The sequence below is a fragment of the Marmota flaviventris genome, chromosome 16 (genome assembly GCF_047511675.1).
Source record: "Marmota flaviventris isolate mMarFla1 chromosome 16, mMarFla1.hap1, whole genome shotgun sequence".
NCBI classification, from domain to species: Eukaryota; Metazoa; Chordata; class Mammalia; order Rodentia; family Sciuridae; genus Marmota; species Marmota flaviventris.
The window spans coordinates 35335229-35360617 of record NC_092513.1 but is presented as its reverse complement, the minus strand read 5'-3'; the positions used below and the strand labels follow the sequence as shown (position 1 = coordinate 35360617).

At 36.5% G+C, this 25389-nt stretch overlaps 1 protein-coding gene across 5 annotated transcripts in view; it reads left to right on the top strand.

Annotated features, from left to right (window-relative positions):
* Kiaa1328 (KIAA1328 ortholog) overlaps positions 1 to 25389 on the top strand; it is a 274232-nt gene that overhangs the window by 154143 nt on the left and 94700 nt on the right. For all 5 annotated transcript variants that reach the window (XM_071602797.1, XM_027935755.2, XM_071602799.1 and 2 more), the window contains 2 exons: positions 189 to 862; positions 10129 to 10236. In XM_071602797.1, coding sequence (XP_071458898.1) covers positions 189 to 862; positions 10129 to 10236 — 782 coding nt within the window. The remainder of the gene's footprint in view (positions 1 to 188; positions 863 to 10128; positions 10237 to 25389) is intronic.

Genomic DNA, 25389 nt, shown 5'->3' with positions numbered 1-25389 from the left:
CACATGTGAGGCAAGCACGCTTCCGCTGAGCCACAACCCCAGCCCCAAGAAATACTATCATTTAGTTTTTAAGAAGATAAAACGAGCTTTGTTTACATGAACACGTATCATTGATTTTTGAAAGACCAAAAGAAATAACTTATTTTATCATGCTTTTATTTGACAAGAGACATTGTTTTCTTTTTTAGGTAACCAATAGGAAAAGTACTCCCCGGTCTTCATCTGTAGAACTGGATGGTTCCTACTTGAGTGTTGCCAAACCACAAACTTGCAGTCAAACCAAGGGAAGGCCGAAGTCTGCAAACCAAGACTCAGCTTCAGAATCTCATATGGAATATAGGAACAATTCTTTGAAACCAGTAACCTTTCATCATCCCAAAGAGAATCCAGACAGGGTGTCATCAGAGACCAGAATATGTAATTATGAATCTCCAGGGAGAAAACCAGTGGATACAGCACCATCAGAGAAACCTCCACCAGAAGAACTGAAGATGAAGGAATGTCTACATATTAAGCCTAGTTCTTCTAGTCAGTGTCGTGGTCACAGATCTTCTGAAAATGAAGATCATGTGCATGAGAGCCATCCTACAAGCATAGTGTCTCAATGTTCCAAGACAGATCCAGAATCATGCAGTTATTGTGGGCTTTCTTGGGGATCTCTCATGCATGGTGGAGGGGCTCTGCAACCCAGTGAAACTGATGTCAAAAAGCAACTCTCAGAAGATAGAAGGAAACAACTGATGCTTCAGAAAATGGAGCTGGAAATTGAAAAGGAGCGTCTTCAGCATCTGCTGGCTCAGCAGGAGACAAAACTTCTCCTAAAACAGCAGCAGCTTCACCAGTCTCGGCTAGATTACAATTGGTGAGTCCTGCCTATTCTTTTTAACAATGTCTATAGTTTGGAAAACACATATAAAGTAGTTGGTATATTACTTCAGCAGATGTGTAGGAACAGAAATTCTTCCAGATCTTGGCTTGGTCAAAATGTATCATGACTATGCCTACAAAGTAAATTCCTGTCTTCTGTGAAAGACAAGAAAGATTACCTTGTCTTCTAAAATTTTAGATTAGAAGAACTACCTCTGAGCAGTCCAGTGTAACTTGGTGGATTTCAAAGATAATATTTTTAAATGATACTACCATTGTACAGAATTGATGTCAACTCTTAGGTATTAAGTAAAAACTTGAAATTTCAGGGTATGGAATCAGATTGTGAAGAAGTGTTATTAGCTGTCATCATTGCATATTTATGTCTATCTGCCATTATATAAATATATGTAACAAATGATAGGAACCTTTTAAGTTTAACCCTTTCTGGTCATGAAGCAAAACCTGTTTAATAACTGATTCTTATAAACCTATTCACATTTAAACTGTTATTTTAACAGTTCTTTCCTAAAAACAGTGTCAAAGCTAAATTGCTATTCTAATACTATATAGCGGTCAAAATAGTTTCATAGCAGAATCATAAAATTTGCTTAATTTATTCAAGAAAAATAGTAATAAATCATACAATTTTATTTAAAACAATAAAATATAGTATTCATACTTTTTAAAAGTAATAAATTGCAAGTTTTCATAGGGAAATGCTTTTTTATCTCTGCCATTTCCTTCTTGGTCAAATTGCCCATTTTCCCTTGTACACATTCTTACTAGATGCATGCATCACAGACACAGTGACAGTTTATTTTCTTTTACTTCTTAGGGTTGATTTTCTTTCACTTACAGATTATGCCTAATATTTGTAAAATTTTAATTGCTTTGAGAGTCCTGGTATTTTTCTTCTCAATGTAATACCTACTTTTCTGGGACATACAAGTTATCCTCCTCTTTCTTTTCCCCCTTTATTGAAGAGACCTGGAAGCTTTCAAAGTAAATGAAAATGAAGGCTCTTACAGGATTGTCACCAAAGACTGCAGTTGCTTCATTTTTATGATCCCAATCCCTAATCCTCCACTTAGTGTAGGCTATCCTGGGAACTTAATTTAAGAAGCATTCATTGAATGTCTGGAATATGTGAAGTATTGTTGTAGATGCTAGGATAATAAATGATTCAAGTTTGGTCTTTATTTTGAAGAGAGTACAGTCTAGCAGGGGAAAATGAATAATATTAGAATAGGCATCCTATTCATTTGTGTAGCATTATATATTCAGATAATACTGGATAATGATAATATAGTCTATATTGTTCTGTACTATCCTAGCTTATATAAGAGATCTAGGAAGCACAGCATTTAAGCAAGTTTTATATATGTATAAATTGCAAAATGTATACATATTCATATATATATATTTTTAAACTTTATTTCATAGTAAGTATTGAGTCACAGGAAGTTGCAAAAAACAGCACAGAAAATTCCCATGGATCTTTCACCCAGATTTCCCCGTTGGCTATGTCTAGCATAAGTATAATACAATATTAAAACTGCTAAATTAATATCGATACAATGCATGTTTGTATTTTTATGTATGCTATTTTACCACATGTGTAGATATGTAAAGCCATCACTACAATTAAAGAGCAGATATATTTTGTCACCATGAAGATTGCCTTTCCTACTACTCACCATTTATATTTCTTCTTCTGAAAAATTTCTGTATAGTTCCTTTATTCATTTATTGATTGAGTTATTTGTGTTTTTTGTTTTTGTTTTCATGGGTTTTTTTAGTTCTTTTTATTTCATAGAAATTAACACTGTATTTGAGGTGCAGGTGACAAAGATTTTCTCTCATTCTGTAGGCTCTCTTTTCACGTTCTTGATTGTTTTCTTTGCTGTGAAAAAACCATGTTAGTTTGATGCCAAGCCATTTATTAATTATTAATTTTACTTCTTGCGCTTCATGAGTCTTGTTGAAGAAGTCAGTTCCTGAGCCAAAATGTTGGAGTATCAGACCTACATTTTCTTCTAGGGTTTCTGGTCTAAATTTCTAGGTCTTTGATCTAGTTTTAGTTTTGTGCAGGGTGAGATTCAGAGGTTCAATTTCATTTCTATTATATATGGATTTCCAGTTTTCCCAGCACCGTTTGGTGAATAGCCTATCTTTTCTCGAATGTATATTTATGGTGCCTTTGTCTAATACAAGATAATTGTATTTATGTGGATATGTCTCTGTGTCTTCTATTCTGTTCCATTGGTCTTCAATTCTAATTTTGTGACAATACTTTTTTGTTAGTACAGCTCTGTAGTATAATTTAAAGTCTGGTATTATGGTGTCTCCTACTTTTTTTTTTTTTTTCTTGCTGAGGATTGCTTTTGGCTATTCTGAGCTTTTTCCAGATGAATTTTATGATTGCATTTTCTACCTTTATGAAGAACATCATTGGAATTTTGGTGGGAATTGCATTATATCTGTATAGCATTTTTGGTAATATGGCCATTTAACAAAATTAATTCTACCTACCCAAGAACACGGGAGAGCTTTTCATTTTCTAAGAGAGCTTTTCAATTTCTTTCTTTAGAGTTCTGTAGTTTTCATTGTTAGGGTCCTTCACTTTTTTTGTTAGATTGATTCCCAAGTATATTATTTTCTTTTAGGCTATTGTGAATGAGATGGTTTTGCTGATTTTTTTTCAGCTGCTTTGTCATTGGATTATAAGAACACAGATGATTTCTGGGTGTTAATTTTGTGTCCTGCTACCTTTCTGAATTTGTGAGTTCTAGAAGTTTTCTGGTGGAGTTTTTTTGAGTTTTCTAAATATAGAATCATGTCATAGGCAAACAGAGATAGTTTGATCTCTTCTTTTCCTATACCTTTAATTTTTTTCTTTTGTCTAATTGCTCTGGCTAGAGTTTCCAGGATATCCCTGTCTTTGTTTCTATTTTTAGAGGAAATGCTTCTAGTTTTTCTCCATTTAGAATGATGTTGGCCTTGGGTATATTTAGTTATGTTCCTACTCTCCCTAGTTTTTGTAGTGTTTTGATAATTCTTTCAAAAAACCAACTTTTTCTTTCTATTCAACTATGTTGAATAGAAGTGGTAAAAGAGGGCATCCCTGTCTTTGTTTCTATTTTTAGAGGAAATGCTTCTAGTTTTTCTCCATTTAGAATGATGTTGGCCTTGGGTATGTTTAGTTATGTTCCTACTCTCCCTAGTTTTTTTAGTGTTTTGAATATGAATGGGTGCTATATTTTGTCAATTGCTTTTTCTCCATCTATTGAGATAATAATGTGATTATTTTCTTTAAGTCTGTGTATGTGATGAATTACATTTATTGATTTTTCATATGTTGAATCAAACTTGGATTCTTGAGTTGAAACCTCCTTGATCATGGTGCATTATCTTTTTAATGTGTTTTTGTATGTAATTTTCCCATATTTTATTCAGAATTTTTTCATCTGTGTTCATTAAGGACATTGTTCTGAAGTTTTGTTTCCTTGATGTCTATGTCTGGTTTTGTTATAAGGGTGATACTAGCTTCATAGAATGTGTTTGGAAGATTTCCCTTCTTTTTTGTTTTTTGGAATAATTTGAAGAGGATTGGTATTCTTCTTTAAAGGTTTGGTAGAACTCTAATGAGAATCCTTCTGGTCCTGGGCTTGTCTTCGTTGGTAGGCTTTTGATAATTGCTTCAATTTCCTTTCTTAAAAATTAGTCTGTTTAAATTTTCTATATACTCTTGGTTCAATTTGAGTAGGTCGTATGTCTTTAGGAATTTGTCCATGACTTCAAGATTTTCTACCTTATTGGAGTATAAATTTTCAAAATAATTTCTTGCTATCCTCTGTATTTCAGTATGTCTATGGTGATATTTCCTTTTTTCATCACAGATTTTAGCAATTTAAGTTTTTTCTCTCTTTTGATTAGCTTGGCTAAGGGTTTACCAGTTTTGATAATTCTTTCAAAGAACCAACTTTTTCTTTCATTGATTTTTTTGAAGTTTTTAATCTCAATTTCATTGAAGCTTTGATTTTAATTATTTTCTGTCTTATTGATTTTGGCGTTGGCTTGTTGTTACTTTTCTAAGGCCTTGAGATATAATGATAGATTATTTACCTGCTATCTTTTTATTCTTTTAATGTATGAGCTCAATGATATGAACTTTCCTCTTAGAATTACCTTCATAATGTCCCAGAGATTTTGATATATTATATCTATGTTCTCATTTGCTCCTTTTTTTTTTTTTAAATTTCACCTCTGATTTCATCTGCTATTCATTCATCATTCAATAGTGGATCTATGTTATAGTTAGTTTCATTCCATTATGGTCTGATAGACTATATGGTATTATCTCTGGTTTTTTGTATTTGCAAATAGTTGCTTATGGCCTAAGATATGGTCTATTTTAGAAAATATTCCATGTGCTGCTGAGAAAAATGTGTATTTAGTAATTGATGGATGAAATAATCTATATATGTCTGTTAAGTTTAAATTATTAATTATATATTTTAGTTCTGTAGCTTCTTTATTAACTTTTTGTGTGTGTATGTGGTGCTGGGGTTTGAACCCAGGGTCTTGTGCAAGTGAAGCAAGTACTCTGCCAACTGAGCTATTTCCCCAGCCCTTTATTAAGTTTTTGTTTGGGAGATCTAGCTAGTTTATGTGAGGCATGTTAAAGTCACCCAGTATTATTGTGTTATGGTCTATTTGATTCTTGATATGGAGAAGGGTTTGTTTGAAATAAGAAGATGCTCCATTGTTTGGGGTATAAGTATTTGCAAAATTGCTATTTTCTGTTGTTGTGTGATTCACTTAAGCACTATGAAGTGACATTCTTTGTCTCTTCTGATTAACTTTGGCTTGAAGTCAACTTTATCTTATGTGAGAATAGATACTTCCGCTTATTTACAAGATCCATCTCAATGATATGTTTTTCCCATTGTGTCCTATTTCTTTTCAGAGATTTTTCTGGGTGTTTTGTTTTGTGTTGTTTCAAGCGGGTTCAGAAGTGATTTTTGAAACATTCCTATTATGTATGTTTTAATATTAGATAATTCCAACATTTGTATCATCTTGGTGCTGGCTTCTGATGATAGTTTTTTCTTATACAGTAAGATTTTCTTCATATGCTGAGTGATTTTCAATTGCTTTTGGAATGAGATATTCTGAGTTTTACTCAGATATTCCATTTTAGCAGGAAGATCTCTGACACTACTATAGCAGAAGGGTTGGATGCCTTGTTAGAGCTAGTGGAAAATGGGAAAATAGCCTCCCACTTGTCCTTTGTTTGGAATAAGGGAAGTGAGGCTACAGTTTTTCCCATGATTTGGGGGCTGGAGTAGGGTACTTAGTGTTTTGAAGTTTTTTGCCTTGTAGGACTACCTCTTTCTTGATTCTCTGATAAGAGAGGGCAGGCTTCTCGTGCCTCCCCTCCCCCTCTCTCTCTTCCTCCAGGCTTTTGGAGTTTTCTGGTGAGAGAGGGCAAGCTTCTCTCTCTTCTTCTTTGGAGTTTCTGGGTTGCCAACTTTTCTAATATATCCAAGGTGTATGAGGCAAAAAGAAAGCCCTAGAAACTCATCTTGTTCCTCTAGATCTGGTCTACTTTTTCTGCTTACCTTTTAAAGTCTTATTACAAGATCCATCTCAATGATATGTTTTTCCCATTGTGTCCTATTTCTTTTCAGAGATTTTTATTTCAATATGACATCTAGGTGTTTTAGTTTCAGGTGTAGGGAGAAGTATATTTACTTCTGTTCCAGACCTGGAATTCCCTAGAGATTTTAGTGAATAAGACAGCCATAAATATGTTAACATTCAGTGCATTCAATGGGTCAAATGATTTCTAATTTTCTTCCAATTTCATTCATCCAGTAACTCATAGGACTCAGATTTCATCAACTATATTTCATTTTCTATTCAAAAATTAGACTTTTATCAAGTGAGCAAAATACTTTGCAAAGTACAATTATCAGGAAGGTCTATAATATAAGTCTCCTAATAAGAGGAGAATGCCTATTTTCTGTCATTAGCCTTGAAATTTGTTACTTTTTTAAAAACTCTTAAAATTTATACTTATCTGAAAAACAACTCAACTGAGCTCGTTCAAGTTCCTTCTTGGGTTCAGATCTCTTTATGCTAATATCCTTTTAATTTGTTTGTGTCTTATGTTCTGCCAAATTCCCCTCCTTGAAATGGCTGTTATTTGACTTTAGTGCATTCTCCTGGATAGATTGAAATTACCTTTGGAAGACATTATTTACTTTCAAGCTTTAGGAAACCCCTGGGTATTCCTTTGGGACATTTTCAATCTTCTTGGGAAGTTCTTGTGATCTAAATGTTTATAAACCATCAGACGGTGTCCATTTGTAATACTCGCCATCCATAGAACTGGTCAGCCTAGTTTCTGGAGCCTTAGTCATCTTTTAAAGAGTTTTTGTGACTCTTTGTGAGTCTTGGCCATCATAGTTCTGCCATTTCATTTGTCCTTTAAAGCTCTAGTCATAAAACAAAATTCCCTCTATCAAGAAGTGAGTGAGATGCCCAGATAAGCCAAAACTCAGAGCATTTTTAATTCCATGGCTTTCATCTTTCATTCCTCTGCTTAACTTTTGCCCTGAAAGTAAGCTGGTCTTCTGTTGTGAGCTGGTACAATGCAGAACTAGGAGCCTAAATTTATCCATTTAACTAATCAGTATCACAATTCATATTTCTAGGCTGAGAGTTGCCCTACTCTCTGGCCTACTTTTTAGATTTACGTAATTTTATCACTCACAATTTATCTGATATTCAACTTTCTGCACATTAGTATCCTATACCAAGAATATCTATCTCAAACGAATCCTCCTAAGACATTGCCTTTATGGTACCACTTCTGGATTTTAAAAACCCATAAGAATTTCCTACTGGATTATATCTATTCAAACTTGTGTGCAAAACTTTTTATAATCTGTAATCACCTCTCTCCCCATTTGCCCCACTTGTACTGAGATATAATTTTCACCAAAGGTAAGTTTCATCTCCTTGAACTGTTCCCAACATACTATTTATATTTCTTCCTCAAACCATACCTTTTCTTCTGATTTAAATATACTTTGCTCTTTTACATTTATCTACTCCTTATCTATTCATTACAGCACAGTTAAAACCCCTCTACTTAAAATTTTTAGGTCTAGTTTCTTTCTTAGCTAAGTTATTGCACATATACAATATTGACCCATTATTGTTTGATGTGAAATGTAGTTCTATAATTCATTTTAATTCCCCTTATTTAAGCAAACATTTACTAATCCCCCTATTCAATACAAAACTATATGAGAGGAGTATCAAATCAGCAAGACTTGGTCTTGACTCTCAGTATACATAACATAATCCTACTTTCAAATTTATACATAATTTGAAATTTTGTATATTAAAAAACCTCACTTTAATTAAATTACTAAAGTAATACTTGTCATGCACAAGCATTGTTTATGGTGCTCACAATGCTCAGGAATAATATTGGGAAACAATCTATAATTACTGTCAAGTGAGTAGTATAGAATTCTTAAAATAGTTCAGAATTTGAGGGTGAACCTGTCATATTGGAATAACACTTAAGCATGTTATTAACATTTACTTAAACTCTACTTAACAATTCATTCTGCTATCTTGATATTACACAATGGTCAATAAGAGCTTTCAAAATCTTTATGAACCCTTTCTAGACTGATCTGAGAGGATTTATCCAGAATAGTGTTTATCACATGCCAAGAACTACCTTAAATCCTTTTTGGAGCAAAGTAGTGTATGTATTATGAATAAAAATTAAGGTTAATTATAGATATTTAGTCCAACACTGCAGTGCACATTTATAATCTCAGGTTCTCAGGAGGCTGAGGCAGGAGGACCACAAGTTCAAGGCCACCCAAGGCAACTTAGCAGTACCCTGTTTAAAAAAAAAAAAAAAGAGCTGGGGATGTAGCTCAGTGTTTGAGTACTTGCCTAGGTTGTGTGGGCTCAATCCTCAATATCACAAAAAAATTAGTAATTATCATTGTTTCCCACTCTTATAATATTCTTGAGTATATGTACTTTATACCTAATTATGATTAAAAAATATGCCTTTATCATTTAAAAATGTGTTACCTTAGATGAATTATGTGTCTGTGCCTTGCTTTAGCAATCTGTAAATATAGAGTAATAAATAACTACTTCATAGAGTAGTCATAAGGATCAGCGCAACAGTATATGGAAAGTGCATTCCTTCAATGGTGTCTTATATCTTCAACATCATCATTTCTACCACTGCTGCCAACACTGCTCTGACTGCTTCTATAATTGCCTGATTTTTAACATTTTACATTTGCATTTAACCTACCTACGTCTGTGTCACTACCAAATATTAGTCTCAGTTGTCTCAAATAAACAATAAGTTCCTAAGGGTGATTAATCTTTATAATCTCTTTGTTTATTCTTATGTATAGATAGCTACAATTATAAGAAAATGATGATACCATATGAATGGTGTTTTTACCTCTTCATGGTGTGTGATTTTATAGTTAAAGAATATACTTATACAAAGAACCAGATAACATTTCTACAAAACAGAGAATGGGTAGTGTCACATATTTGGTATTAGTAATTGACATCACTTTTGTGCTGATTTCAACAGCTTTGCCTTCTCAGAACATGTGAGTATGGGATTTTGGTGTCTTCTAATTCTTATTTGTCTGTGTCCCAGAGAAACTATTTAGTCAGTGAGCTGTAGACCCAGCTCTTTGACATGTGACTATTAGAAGTGGGGAATTCCCACATAATATTGGACATGATTAATGATACTTAAGTTACTAGAATTCCTGTTTAGACTTTAGTGACCAAAATACACCAAGCAATAGAGTGAGTCTTTAAATTTCTAGAGAATAGATTCAAAGTACTCCAAAAGCATCTATAATTTTGACTTTTTAAATTATATCATAAACTATTCTCTTATAAATAAAGAGAACAAAGTCAATTTGTGCTTATTTATGTATGTTTAGTAATTATCCATTTGTTTGTTAGTGGTGTGGGGGAATTGATCCCAGGGCCGTGCACATGCTGTGAACCTGCTGCAGCTATACATCCAGTCTACCCATTTATTTTTGACAAAGGTTTAATTTGAAAATGATTGCTGGGAAGCTACGGATCTAGTTGGAAGAGCATAGTTTTCCAGGGATTATCAGTTAGCCTCTCAGGCTCCTCAGGATTAGAAATTCTCTAAATTTATTTTTACAGGTTAAGAACTCAAGCTGTATTTAAGTCTACAAAACTGGTTCCTGACAAAGAATTTACTAAACTCCAAGAGCCCAATCTGGATATGAATGGGAGTGATCCTGGACCAAGGTAAAAAGAGCTGGGTGAAGGCAAGATATTATACTAAGGACTTAGATATTTAGAATATGTTTGGCATCAAATTGTAGCTTAATATTCATTTTTATTATTTTTGACCAAATTAATAATTGTCATAAAATTTTTTGAAAAATATAGAAAAATGTAAAGAAAATAAAAATTCATTCATAATCTTTGAGCCCTTTCTCCTATTTTTCTTTATATTATTTATATTCCATATTAAGTAATAGGGACTATGCTTATATAGATTTTTATTTACTTTTTCATACATTTTTTATCTCATTAAATATTTTGTGAAAATATATTCATTCATAGCCGGGTGTGGTGGCACATGCCTATAATCCCAGCAGCACGGGAGGCTGAGGCAAGAGGATCATGAGTTCAAAGCCAGCCTCAGCCGTCCAGAGAGTAGGGCAACTCTCAGCCTAAGCAACTCAGTAAGACCCTGTCTCTAAATTTTTAAAAAAAATGTCTCTATATTTTTTTTCATTCATTCATTCAACAAATATTTAACATGTGGCAATTTTGCCCCAATTAGCCTGATATTCCATAATACAGAATTTTGCTATTATAAATAATTTCTTAAAGAATATTTCTCTGAGTTTTTTACTTTATTTCTTCCTATTTCCTTGGCATAGATATCTATAAGTGCAATTAATAACTAAAACATATATGAATATATGTAAGATTGTAGATTCATATTGCCAGATTGTTTTCTATAAAAGTTAATTCCATTTATGCCCTCAAGGCAATGTTTAAGAATTCTCACTTTATGAAATTTTAGGTATTTGAGGCCATTGTTTTTTCTTTTTTTCTCTCTATTCTCTTTCTTCTCTCCTTTTAGTATTCCAACTATGTATAGAGTAAACCTGTAGATATTATTTCATAAGTGCCTGATAACTGCTAATTTTTAAAAATCTTTCTTTTTGTTCTTTATATTGAATAATTACGATCAACTTATCCTCAAGTTTTATCTGTTACTTTCAATCTGTCGTTAAACCCTAAGGGTTTTTTTTTTTTTTTTTTTTTTTTTTTTTTAAGTTTTGGTCATGTATTTCACTTCTGAAATTTTCATTTGGATTTTTGTTATAATTTTATTTCTCTGATGAGATTTTGTAATTTATTCATCACAAGCATATTTTTCCTTATTTTCTTGAGTATGGTTATAATTCCTTTCAAGTGCTACTTTTAACACTTGAGTCATCTTGGGGTTTATGTTGTCTTCCCTGAGTATTAATCATGTTTTCCTGGTTTTTTATATGTCTAGTAATTTTAGATTTGTTATGGTCATTGTGAATGGCTCTGAAATTTAGTTATATTCCTCTGAACAGTGTTGACTTCTTTGTGATAACAGGCAGTTAACTTGCTTGGACTCAAACTCTAAGCCACAGAGGCTAGCCTGGAGGGTAGGTCCATTGGACTGGCCTGGCACTGGGCTGGGATGAATCCTGGGACCATGGGAGCTGTCTGCGAGAGGCAGGTCTGGAGACTACAGCTGCTGGGGCCAGTCTAGAGGCTGGATCCACAGATTAGCCTGATGACTTGGGCTGCAGGGGCTGGCCAGGTGATCCGGCAGGCCTAAAACCTGAAGCCATTTGGTCTAGCATAGTGCTAGCTGTGTGAGCCTGAGTCTGTAGAGGCTGACTTGGTACTGGGGCAGCCCCTAAATCAGAGCTGTAAGGGAACAGCCTGGCACTGGGACTCACCCAGAGCCTGGGGCCTTTGAGGTGAGCTAGTGGTGAAGTGGGCCTAGGGAAGAAATTCAAATTTGCCAGGCAGGCCCGGAGTCTGAGGCAGAAAGATCCTACCTGGTGCCAAGGAGGGCCTTGCTGCCTGGTGTCTGGGGCCATGTGCATCTATCTACCTAACACTGGGTTTTACAGGGGCAGACTTGGTTTGGAGATCTGGAACAAAGTCTGATGCTCACTTCTCTCTTCTTCTTCCTTATGGAAGGTCTCTTCTCACTGTACTGCCTGGAGTTAGGGGAGGACTGATAGCAGTAGTATAAAACTGTCCTTCCTGCCCTCTTCAGTACATCTTACTTCTGTGGAACAAATGGGTGCTATACTCTATCACCTGCTTTCCTTAGCTCTTGCGAAGATTTCATGTTGGAGAGTTGTTCACATTGATTTTTTTAAAATTTTTTTTGTAGTTGTAGATGGACAGAATGCCCCTATTTTATGCGTTTATTTTTATGTGGTGCTGAGGATCGAAGCCAGTGCCTTGTGCATACTAGGCAAGCAGTCTGCGCACTGAACTACAGCTCCAGCCCGTTCACATTGATTATTTACAGTGAGAAGCAAGTACTTGGAAGTTCTGTTTTGGCATGTTGCTGATATCCTCCTTCAACAAACAGTTTTAACTATTTTAGATGTTACCTATTTTTTTACTTCAAACTTATATGATCATGAAGCATTGACATTTTGCCGTGGAAGATGATTTAGCCCTCACCAATAACCATTTAATGTCTCCTTTTCTTCCTTTTTTCTTTCTTCCCTCTGGGACATCCCTCCCTGTGTTTTTCTGTCTCTACTTTTCTCCCTCTCCCCCTCTCTTTAATAACACATCCAAACACACTATTTCCTTCCATCTGTCCTCTCAATATGTCTATATCAAAATAGTTTTAAGACTGTAAATACTGTATGCATAGCTAAACCTTGTACTTTATAATTACTAAATTTAATTTCTATATAATAAATTATTTTCTCTAGAGTTTAAAAATGTCTATTTAGCACAGAAAAACAAATATTACATGATCTCATTTACTTGTGAACTTTAAAGAAATCAAATTCAGCTGGCTTGGTGGCACATGCCTGTAATCCCAGCAGCTCTAGAAGCTGAAGCAGGAAGATTACAAGTTCAAAGCCAACCTCAGCAACTTAGTGAGGTCCTAAGCAACTTAGTGAGATCCTGTCTCAAAATAAAAAATTTAAAAAGGGATGGGAATGTGGCTTAATGGTTAAGCACCCCTGGGTTCAACTTCTGGTACCAAAAAATAGTCAAATTCATAGAAGCAAATAGTAGAGTGGTGATTGCCAAAAGGGCCAGGAGGGTTGGGGGAATGAAAAGATATTGGTCAGAGTACCAAGTTTCATTTAGCCAGGATGAATAAGTTCTGGAGGTCTATACAGCATGATGATTATAGCGAACAATGTATTTTGCTTTGAAAATTGGTGAGAGTAGATCTTAAGTGTTCTTACCTAAAATAAGTATATGAGATGATAGATACATTAAATAGCTTGATTTAATAAGTTCACAATGTATACATATATCAAAACATTGTATTGTATATCATGAACATATAAAATGTCAATTTTAAAAAATTTTTAATACAATAAAAATGTCCCATTTAATTTTCTATGAATTAATTCATTACTCATTCACTCAAATATTTATAGAGTATTCGCCATGTTTTAGACTTGGGGAAAAAAGCAGTGTATAAACAGACAAAAATTCCTGGCCTTTTAAAACAGACATTCTCATATCTACTCATTCTCACCAAGAAAGTATAAATCCCTTAATATATTCAGTCACATCAATTATTCTATCATATCTCTTCATTTCTTTCATATGTTTCTTCCCCCGCCCCTTTCATCTTTTTTTTTTAAAGATATCCTTCCTTAAGCCAAATAAGACAAACTCAAGAAGTCAAGGGAAGTATGTTTTTTTCTCATATGTGGAAGCTAGTTAGTAAAAAAAATGTGGGGCAGATCTCATGATAATAGAAGGGGGACCTGTAGAATGGGGAGGGGGGTTGTATGAGGTACTAAGAACCAAATTGTATTTTATTATATTATATGAATGAATAGATGTATAACAATGAATTTCACTATTATGTATAATTATAATGCACTAATAAAAAATAGATTTGGTTATTTTCTAGGCTTGCTGTCTAGTGATGTCATTCTGATATTTCCTTATTCATCATCCTGGACATTTTCTTTACTTTTCCATATTATATATTATATTTTCTTTTTTCTAGATTACATATTATCCTCTTTTTTGTTAATACTCCTTCATCTTACTGAAACATATCCTTTAATACCTTACTGAAAAGGAGTACAGAGGCAATAATTTTTTGAGATGTCATATCTCTAAAAAATATCTTAAGGCTTTCTTCATGTTTAATTTATAGTTTAACTCTTTATAGAATTCTGAGTTGGTAATTATTTTTCCTCAGAATGGATTAAAGATTGTCTTTCATTATCTTCTAGTTTCTAGTGTTGCCATTAAAATTTTAATTTTTAATTTCTGTGTGTGTATTTGTGTATGTAAGACCTATGCTCTGTGAAAACTATTTGTATCTGAATTCCTTTAAAAAAGAATGCTGGCTGGGACTGTAGCTCAGTGGTAAAATGCTTGCCTTGAATATGTGAAACACTGGGTTCCATCCTCAGCACCACATATAAATAAATAAAGGTACTGTATGTTCATCTACAACTAAATAAATATTTTTTTAAATGAATGCTGCTGTGCATTAAAATTGGGCCTTTTTCATTCAGTATACTGCACAATCAGTGGACTCTTTCAATGAAGAAACTTCCTTCAGTTTAGGGAAATTTTCTTTGTCACCGTGTCCAACCTCACTTTTTATAATGCTTCTTCCCAGAACTCCTCACATTCAGATGTTGAATCTCTCAGAATCATTTCATTTTCTTATTTTTCTCTCCTTTCATATTTGTCTTTTTTCCTAGTTTCTAAGATTTCCTGAACTTTATCTTTCAGTGCTTCTATTGAATTTTATTACTGCTTTAATGATCAACTTCCAAGGACAACTTACTCTATGAATGTTCCATTCTTGTTTTGTATGTATGATATTTTGTCTTACCTTAGAGGATATTTATAATAATTTTTGAAGTTTCTTTTGTTTTTAGTGCATTCTTTCTGTTTTCATCAAATTCAATTTTCTTTTTCCCACAAATGTCTGATGATTCATTTATATTTATGAGCAAAGCAGTAAAAGGCTATTGAAAGCTCTGAGTATATATAAGCAGGCTTTCTCAACTAATGGACTTCATTGTGATCAGGTAGAAACCCTGGTGACCCTTTACCCCTTGCCCTTAGGTCCCTTCTTTTGGGTGGGCAGTTCTCCTATCGGTAAATTTTATGCCTGGGTTGGAAGAAGAAATAGGATTAATTATATAAATTTGGCTTCCTTTTTAGTCATATTTTCATTGCTGAAAATACCTGAGAAAATTACACTTAAAAGGAGGAAAGGTTTATTTTAAGAAACAGAGAGGAGAGGGGAGGGGAGGGGGGGATTGAGGTCCCAACATTCCCTCCAAGTGCATACCCCCAGTGACCTAACTTCCTTCCACTAGGCCCCACAGCCTAAAGGTTCTACTACCTCCCAGTAGCATCCAGGTTGGCAATCAAGCCTTTAGTATATGGGCCTTTGGGGGGCATTTAATATTCAAACCACAGTAGCTACCAATGAGGGGAGCCCAGTGGAAGAAAAAAAAGACCCATCCCTTATTATTATGTAGGCTTTCACCTAGTCCCCTTTTTAACTGTATGGAATTTATGCCCATAACTCTATTTTTCACCTTTTCGTGGAGGTAAACCTCCAGTCTTTACCACCAGATGGGAACAGATAAGGAGGGCATCTTGGCTTTTTAAATCTGTGAGAGATTTTTCATCCAGCTGTGCTTTCACTTCCTCCTTAGGCCTGACCTTCACTGGCCTTCATTCAGGTTATCTGTTCCTATACCACAACTAGCAGATACTTCTGTTTTAATATTTCTAGTTGGCTAATTGAATTTCAACTCATCCATCTGCTTTCCAGGCTTCTGAAATTTTGTGCAGCCACATAGATTTTTTGTTGTTTCTATTCTTTTACTGTTATTTTTAAGCAGTGTCAGAAGGGAACAGAGGTAAATTGGCTAGCCAATGGTGATTTGAAAAATTAAATAACATTTGGCAATTTTATAAGTGGAAAGATAGAATTCTGTTGTCATTTTCAGTTTCCCAGTATTCGATTAGGATGAAAATTTTTCTGTGTCTTTTTTTAACCCTTTCTGCTACTGCTTTATAGAATTTTCATTTCCTGGCTATGTCCACAGTTTTTATGTAAGGGCATTACATTTATGTAGTTGAAATGTCAAAACTTTTTGTTGAATTGTTTTTAATTTAAAATATTTACTTATTAGTGCTATTCATGTTTATATCTTTACTTATTTCCTTTCTTATTTGCCTACCATATTAAAAAAATTGCTGATAAGCCAAAAAAAAAAAAGAAAATATATTCACAATATCATCTAGAATTATCTTAGTATATAACTTCTAGATCTTCCTTATGTATGTGTTGTGTGTTTAAATTCTAATGCATCTTAAAATATTAAGTATTATTAATACTAATTAATATTAATAATATTTAATATTAATATTAAAACCCAACCTATGGCTGGGTTTGTGGCTCAGTGGTAGAGCACTCGCCTAGCATGTGTGAGGCCCTGGATTCCATCCTCAGAACCACATACATACATACATAAATAGAATAAAATAGAATAAAGGTATTAAGTCCAACTACAACTAAAAAATAAATATTAAAAAAATATTTTACCTAAACTTTGTAAAATTTAAAAATAAACATTTCTCATATAAAAAGTAAAACATTCAAAGGCATATCAAGAAAATATCATTTATCTTTCACCCCATCTTCCATTCCCTATGCTGACTGTCTTGGTTAAATTAGTATTAGATCCCTTATGTGTATCCTTCTAAACCTTTCTGTATGTGCACAAATACAGACATCTGTGCACACTGGACATCAGACAACACATCATATTTTTTCTTTGAATGCTACTTGATGATTATTATCAGATCCTTAGATATAGAACTTTAGTAAGCAGAATAATTGTCCCTCAAAGATGTCGATGCTCTAATCCCTGGAATTCTTGAATATGTTACCTTATATAGCAAAGGGACTTTATTTCTTTATTTTTCAATTTTATTTATTTATTTTTTTTGGTATGAGGGATTAAACCCAGGGGCACTTAACCACTGAGGGATGTACCCAGCCCTTTTTATCTTTTTGAAATAGAGTCTCACTAAGTTGCTTAGGGCCTCACTGTGTTACTGAGGCTGACTTTGAACTTAAGATATTTCTGCCTTAACTTCCTGAGCCACTGGGATTACAGGCATGTGCCACTGTGCCTAGCAGCAAATAGACTTTAAAGGCAGATGTGATAGAGGGGGATGGACCTTGATATGGAGACATAGTCCTGGATTCTCTGAGTGGGCCCAATCTAATCATACAAGTGCTTAAAAATAGGGAAACTTATAGCCAGCACCAAAAGAAGAAAAGAAAAAAAAAAGTGGAGACACTTCCCCTGCTGGGTCAGAGACATGGGAGGGGAGGAAGAGAAATTAGAAGCATGAAAGTGACCTAGTCGGCTGTTGCTGGCATTTGAAGATGGAGGAATGAGGTCACAGGCCAAAGAATGAAAGTAGAAGCAGCCACCTGCAGGGGATCTCCAACTGCAAGGAACTGAAATCTGCTAATAACCCAAATGAGCAAGGAAAGAATTTGTCTTCTACGGCTCCAGAAAGGAACATGGCCCTTCCAACACCTGAATGTTAGCCCAGTCCTTTCAGTGAGACCTCTGTCAGACTTACAAAACTGTGGAATAATACATTCATGTTGCTTAAGCCAGTCAAGTTGAGGTAATTTGTTGTAGCAGCTATAAAAAACTAATAGAAATACTAATTCATTATTTATTATAAATGCATGACAGTTCATTGTTTACATATGCACTGTAACTTTTCCAGCCATGTTTTGTATTGCAGAACATTTAAGTTCTTTAATACTATGCACAATATTATAAAAGTACGATTGTAATACATTCTTATGTTCTGGTACTTTTGTTTCATTTTTAGGAGAAATTCTCAAGGATAATATTGCTAGGTCAGAAGTTATTTTTACAAAGGCTATTTTGATATAATTTATAATTATAAATTATAATAGACCATGTTAATTTTCTTTTCCAAAAGATTGTAGCAATTCATACTCCCCCACTTGCCATTTATAAAAGTTTTCATTACTTACAGTCAGATAGGGATGGTGAATGCTTTGGAAATTTGTGCTCTAATTGAAGGATTGAACATGCTTCAAGGTTTCCAGGCATCTGGCATGCATACTCTAAATTTAAAAAAAATATACACTGCTTCAAAAATATATTTTTAATATGCCTCTGATATACTTGTAGACCTTTCAAAATGTTATTATACATTTTAAGAATTTGAAGAAACTCTTGCAACTTCTTCTAATGTCTGGCAGTCATTGGAAAGCCAAGAATTCTCTGTCTCATAAATTATTTAATCTAATGTGAGATTAAAAGAGATAAAGACAATAAATTCAGCATTTTCTTGATTCAGTTGATTAAGGCAATGATGTTGTCTCCACGTACCCTAGGAAAAGGTCAGGGAGAGGTCAGGGGAGAATACTGTACCGCCTCCAGCAGCCTTCATAGAATATTCAAGCTAGAATGCCTGCTGATTGTAGAACATATAATCAAGAATTGTTATGAGAATGACCTTCTCTCTACCTTGCAAGCTCTTTGACTTTAATAGAACTCCCTAGATAAAATTTAATATTAAACTAGATTTTGTTTATTTGGAAATTTAAATTATGCTAGTATTAAAAATACTCTGTATGTTTAAAATATTAAACTTACTCAAGTGAAGCATTAAGAATTTGGAGCTAAAATAAATGAGATAATGAGAAAGTGAAAAACATATTTTTTTATAATTAACAGCTCATTTTGAGTTAATTATATACAATTACCAAAATCTAATTGCAATTTATTTTCTATTATCTGTTGGAAGAATCACAGGCAAGGGAGCTTACATCGCTGCCTTCCTGCATAAATGCTATAGCATGAAAATAAATAATGTGTGAGGACTTAATGACAAATAAGAGCAAATAGTAGGGCACAGCTGAGCCAAACCATTGGAAGGTAATTATCGCGTGAAAGATGGTAATGACTTACAAACTCACAACAACTCTGACTGTTTATAGGTCCTTTGGTTTGTTTTTAGTGAGTTTGTTTGATGTTTGTTTATTGACTATGCAAAGATGACCCTCATGAATTAACAGTTTTGTAATTCTGCAGACTCCTAAAAAAATCAGACCATTTTTGTACTTTCATATAATATTCAGCAAGTCAAAAGAAAATCTTATTAAACCTCTACTAATTTAAATAAGTAAACCTTGCTAAGTCCTTCCCAAGAGATAAGGAAGCCATTAGTACTCTAGTTGTAGAATTAGGCAAATATACCAATATTTATTATTTATTCAGAATGTAAGGGCTAGGAAAGAAACAGAAGGAAAAGATTTCTATAAGAGTTACTTAATAAGATAACTCAGAGAAGACAAGATAGAATTTTGATAGGCCATGGATAAGAACCTAACCTTCTTATCTGAAACACACAAATTAGAGGTAGGTGTGTGTGTGTGTGTGTGTGTGTGTGTGTGTGAGAGAGTGTGTGTGTGTTCAGTGGAAAGAGAGGGAAAGAGTCTGAGTAGGGAAAATGAAACCAAAGATTCCATTAGTAAATTAGGCTGCATGTGAGAATCTGAAAGAGTAAATAGAGTGACAGTATGAAAAAGTTTACAAAGAAAAAGGCTGTCGAAGTGTTTTGTTGTTTTCATATACCTTCTGGCCATATGTAAGTCTTCTTTTGAGGTATGTCTGTTTAGATCTATTACAAATTTTTATTTATTTATTTGCTGTTGAGTTTTTAAAGTTTCTTATATATTCTGGACTCCTTGTCATATGTGTAGTTTGTAGATATTTTCTCCACTTTCTGTGTTGTCTCTTCACTCTAATCAGTGTTCCTTTTTCTGGGCAGAAGCTTTTTTAGTTTGATGTAATCCCATTTGTCTATTTTTGGTTTGATTGCCTATGCTTTTTGAGTCTTATCTAAAGTACCTTGCCCTTTACAATATCCTAAAATGTTGTCTTCTAATAGTTTCTTTGTTTCAAGTCTTATATTTATAAGTCTTTAATTCATTTTGAGTTGGGATTCTTTTGGTTTTCTTTCTTTTTCTTTTTTTTTTTTGTATATTGTATTTGGGATTGTTCCCAGGGTGCATAACAACTGAGCAACATCCCCAGTTCCTTATTTATTTTTATTTTATTTTATTTTATTGAGACAGGATAAAGTTAATTTGCTTGGAGTCTTGCTAAGTTGCTGAGACTGGCCTCAAACTTAAGATCTTCCTATATCAGACACCCATGTTGCTGGGATTATAGGGATGTGCCACCATGCTTGGCTTTGAGTTGATTTTTGTAATTGGTAAGAGGTAGGGGTTCATTTTTCTCTATAACGATACCCAATTTTAATAGCACCATTTATTGAAAAGACTATGATTTCTCCAATGTGTGTTCTTAGCATCTTTGTTAAAAATCAGTTGACTTTGTCCATGACGTGATTCTATAAAAATTCCCAAAAAACTCCACCAAAAAGTTTCTTGAACTCATAAATGAATTCAACAAAGTAGCATGATATAAAATTAACACACATAAATCAATTGTGTTCCTATACACTAATGACAAATAAGCTGAAAGAGAAAACAACTATTTCATTCACAATAACCTCAAAAAAATTAAAATAAAATACTTGGGAATCCATGTAACAAAAGAGGTAAAGGACTTCTACAATGAAAACTACAGAACTCTAAAGAAATAAATTGAAGAAGACCTTAGAAAACGGAAAGACCTCCCATGTTTTCAGACAGGCAGAATTAATATTGTCAAAATGGCCATACCAAAGGCACTATACAGATTTAACACAATTCACATAAAAATTCCAATGATGTTCTTCATAGAAATAGAAAAGGCAGTCATGAAATTCATTTGGAAAAATAAGAGACCCAGAATAGCCAAAGGTGAGGAGCAAGAAAAGAGAAGCAGGAGGCATCATAAATTGTACTACAGAGCTGTACTAACAAAAAAGGCATAGTAATGGCACAAAAATAGAATTGAAGACCAATGGAACAGAATAGAAGACACAGAGACATACACACATAATTACAGTTATCTCATACTAGACAAAGGCACCATAAACATACATTGGAGAAAAGATAGACTGTTCACAAAATGGTGCTGAGAAAACTGGAAAACCATATATAGCAGAATGAAATTGAATCCCTGTATCTCACCCTGTACAAAACTCAAAGTGGATCAAGGACCTTAGAGACCCTGCACATGCTAGAAGAAAAAGTAGGCCCAACTCTCCATTATATCAGCTTAGGAACAGACTTCCTAAATAAAGACTCCTAAAGCACAAGAAGCAAAATCAAGAATTAATAAATGGGATGGCATTAAACTAAATAGCTTCTTCACAGCAAGGGAAACAAACAAGAACATTAAGAGAGAGCCTACAGAAAGGAAGAAAATCTTTACCACCTGCACCTCAGAGCATTAATCTCTAGAATTTACAAGAACTGAAAAAAATTAACACTAAAAAAACCAAATAACCCAACCAATAAATGGGGCAAAGGAACTGAATAGGCACTTCATGGAAGAAGAAATACAAATGCTCAAAAAATATATGAAAAAAATGTTCAACATCTCTAGCAATTAGAGAAATGCAAATTAAAACTACACTGAGGAAAGGGGAAGATGGCTGCGAGGGGAGTGTATTGCCCCCGTGTGCCGTGTCACAGTGTGGGAGAATGACGAGTCAGGACGGCTAAAGGCTATCTTGTTAGGAATTTCCAGCAATAGCGGGGTGCTCCAGAACCTGGAGGAAGGATTTCCATCGCACAAGGATCGGCTACGGGGGCTCAAACGCGAGAGATTTGTCCGCACGGAGGGTCACACTGCTTATTCAGCAAATCGCCCCGTGGCTAGAGTCTGTGGCGCGCGCTGGGAAACGAGGAGATAGCGACGCAGGGATACAGCGCTGCAGTTTCCGCGGGCTTCTGCCAGCTGTGCAATTACCGTACTAAGTGCTGAATTCTGGGTTTGAGACGGGGGAAGGAAGCGGTCCAATTCAGTTCTCCACACCGGTCAGACCACAGAGGAGGCCAGCGGCCACCATCTTGGAGAGCTGACGTCACCATCCCTGTTTTCGTCTGATCGCAGCTCATTCAGCCATAGAACAGGTAATTTCAGGCTGCTATTCGCCTGCGGCTTGCAGACAAATTACTCAGGCTCAGTGCTAAATAACCCGCGGAAACTGCTTCTTGGAGCCTGCTCTTATCAGAGCATACACCGAGCACGGAGCGGCCGAGTTCCGGCTCCCAGTATTGCTCTGGCCCAGGGCTAAGGAGCCCGCGGAAACTGCTTCTCGGTCCGGGTCCTGCTGAGTACTGTGGAGGTAAATACCAACCGAGCCTTCGTGGGCAGTGGCAACAGGACTGAGACGGGGCCTGTGAGGGCCGGTCAGGATTCACCCGTTGCTTTGGTCACCTGGCAAAGGGAACGAAATGCTGCCATTCGCATAGGATACCAACATGGCAGAGGAGAGAACTTCATCAATACCAGTGGCGACAGAAACAGTTGGTCTCCTGGTAGGGAGGGTGAGTCACAGACACCTGAGTTTCTCTCGCTTTGTCATCGAGCCAGAGGGGAGGAGCGGGGCCGCCGCCTGCGCCCGGAGCAGGCCCAGCGGCTCGCCGGCGTGGTGGTCGCGTGACCCCAATTAGAGAGGGGGCGGGGCGGAGCTGCCACCCGCGCCCGCAAGGTGGGCAGACCTGCGACAGACCGGCGGATCAGGCCCAGAGGCCTGCCAGCGTGGTACACACGTGACCCCAATTGGAGAGGGGGCGGGGCGCAGCTGCCACCCGCGCCCGCAAGATGGGCATACCTGCGACAGACCGGCGGATCAGGCCCAGCGGCCTGCCAGCGTGGTACACACGTCACCCCAACTGGAGTAGGGGCAGAACAGAGCCTTCCCCCGCGCCCGGATCAGGCCCAGCGGCCCGCCTGTGTGGTGGTCACGTGACCCCAATTGGAGTGGGGGCGGAGCGGATCCACCACCTGTGCCCGCAGGATGGGCAGACCTGCGACCAACCTGCAGGTCAGGCCAAGCGGTCGGCGGGAGTGGTAGGAGGGGCAGGGCAGAGCCGCCGCCTGCGCCTGCAAGGTAGGCAGACCTGCGACAGACCGGCGGATCAGGCCCAGCGGCCTGCCGGCGTGGTACACACGTCACCCCAATTGGAGTAGGGGCAGAGCAGAGCCGCCACCCGTACCCGAAAGGTGGGCAGACCTGCGACCGACCAGCGGGACAGGCCCAGTGGCCTGCCGGTGCGACAGACACGTCACCCCATTTGGAGTAGGAGCAGAACAGAGCCTTCGCCCGCGCCCGGAACAGGCCCAGCTGTCTGCGGGTGTGGTAGACAAGTCACACCAATTGGAGTGGGGGCAGAGCAGAGCCGCCCCCCGCGCCTGCAGGGTAGGCAGACCTGCGACCGACCAGCGGATCAGGCCCGGTGGCCTGCCGGCGTGATACACATGTCACCCCAATTGGAGTAGGGGCAGAGCAGAGCCACCGCCCGCGCCCGGAACAGGCCCACTGACCTGCCGGCGTGGTAGTCACGACACCCCAATTGGAGTAAGGGCAGAGCAGAGCCGCCGCCCGCGCCTGCAAGGTAGGCAGACCTGCGACTGACCGCCAGAACAGGACCAGGGGTCCGCGGGCGTGGTAGACACCTCACACCAAATGGAGGAGGGGCAGAGCAGAGTCGCCGCCCGCGCCTGCAAGGTAGGCTGACCGCCGCCCGACCCTGAAAGGGAGACTTTTCAACTATACAAGAGCAATATAAATATATAGGGGGAAAAATTTTTCAAAAACACAACAGTTTCACCAAGCAGAAAGAAACGCAAGCAGTATGAAAAGACAAGGAAGAAAGGACCACAAGCAATGCAGGTCAACTCAACTTTAGAAGAGGTAACAGCTGCAGCAAATGGAATGTCAGATAAAGAATTCAGGATATACATGCTTCAGATGATCTGGAGTCTCAAGGAAGACATTAGACAGCAAAATCAGACAATGAAAGATCACTTCGACAATGAATTACACAAACAAATCCAGGAAGCAAAGGATCAACTATACAGGGAGATAGAGGTTATAAAAAACAAACAAACAGAAATCCTAGAAATGCAGGAAGCAATAAGCCAACTTAAAAACTCAATGGAGAATACTACCAGCAGAGTAGAACACTTAGAAGATAGAACATCAGACAATGAAGACAAAGTATTTCAACTGGAAAAGAACATAGACAGCTCAGCAAGACTGTTAAGAAACCATGAGCAGAACATCCAAGAAATATGGGATAACATTAAGAGACCAAACTTAAGAGTCATTGGGATACAGGAAGGTACAGAGCTCCAAACCAAAGGATTGAGCAGTCTATTCAATGAAATAATACGAGAAAACTTCCCAGACTTCAAGAATGAGACAGAATCCCAAATCCTAGAAGCCTACAGGACGCCGAATGTGCAAAATCATAAGAGATCCACACCTAGACACATTATCATGAAGATGGCCAACATACAGAATAAGGAGAGAATTTTAAAAGCTACAAGAGAAAGGAAGCAGATTACATTTAGGGGTAAGCCAATCAGGATAACAGCTGATCTTTCAACACAGACTCTGAAAGCTAGAAGATACTGGAATAACATATTTCAAACACTGAAAGAAAATGGGTTCCAACGAAGAATTGTGTATCCAGCGAAATTAAGCTTCAGGATGGAAGATGAAATTAAAACCTTCCACGATAAACAAAAGTTAAAAGAATTTGCAGCTAGAAAACCATCTCTTCAAAACATCCTCAGCAAAACATTACAGGAAGAGGAAATGGAAAATAAGAATGAAAACCAACAGAGGGAGGTAGGACAGTAAAGGGGGGGGGGAATAATCAAAGAGGAAAACAAACCATGTTTAGTAACATAAATAAACAAATATGGCTGGAAGAACAACCCTTATCTCAATAATAACCCTAAATGTTAATGGCTTAAACTCACCAATTAAGAGACACAGGCTAGTAGAATGGATCACAAAACAAGACCCAACAATATGCTGCCTACAGGAGACGCATTTGATAGGAAAAGACATACATAGGCTGAAGGTGAAAGGTTGGGAAAAATCATATCACTCATATGGACTTCGGAAACAAGCAGGAATGTCCATACTCAT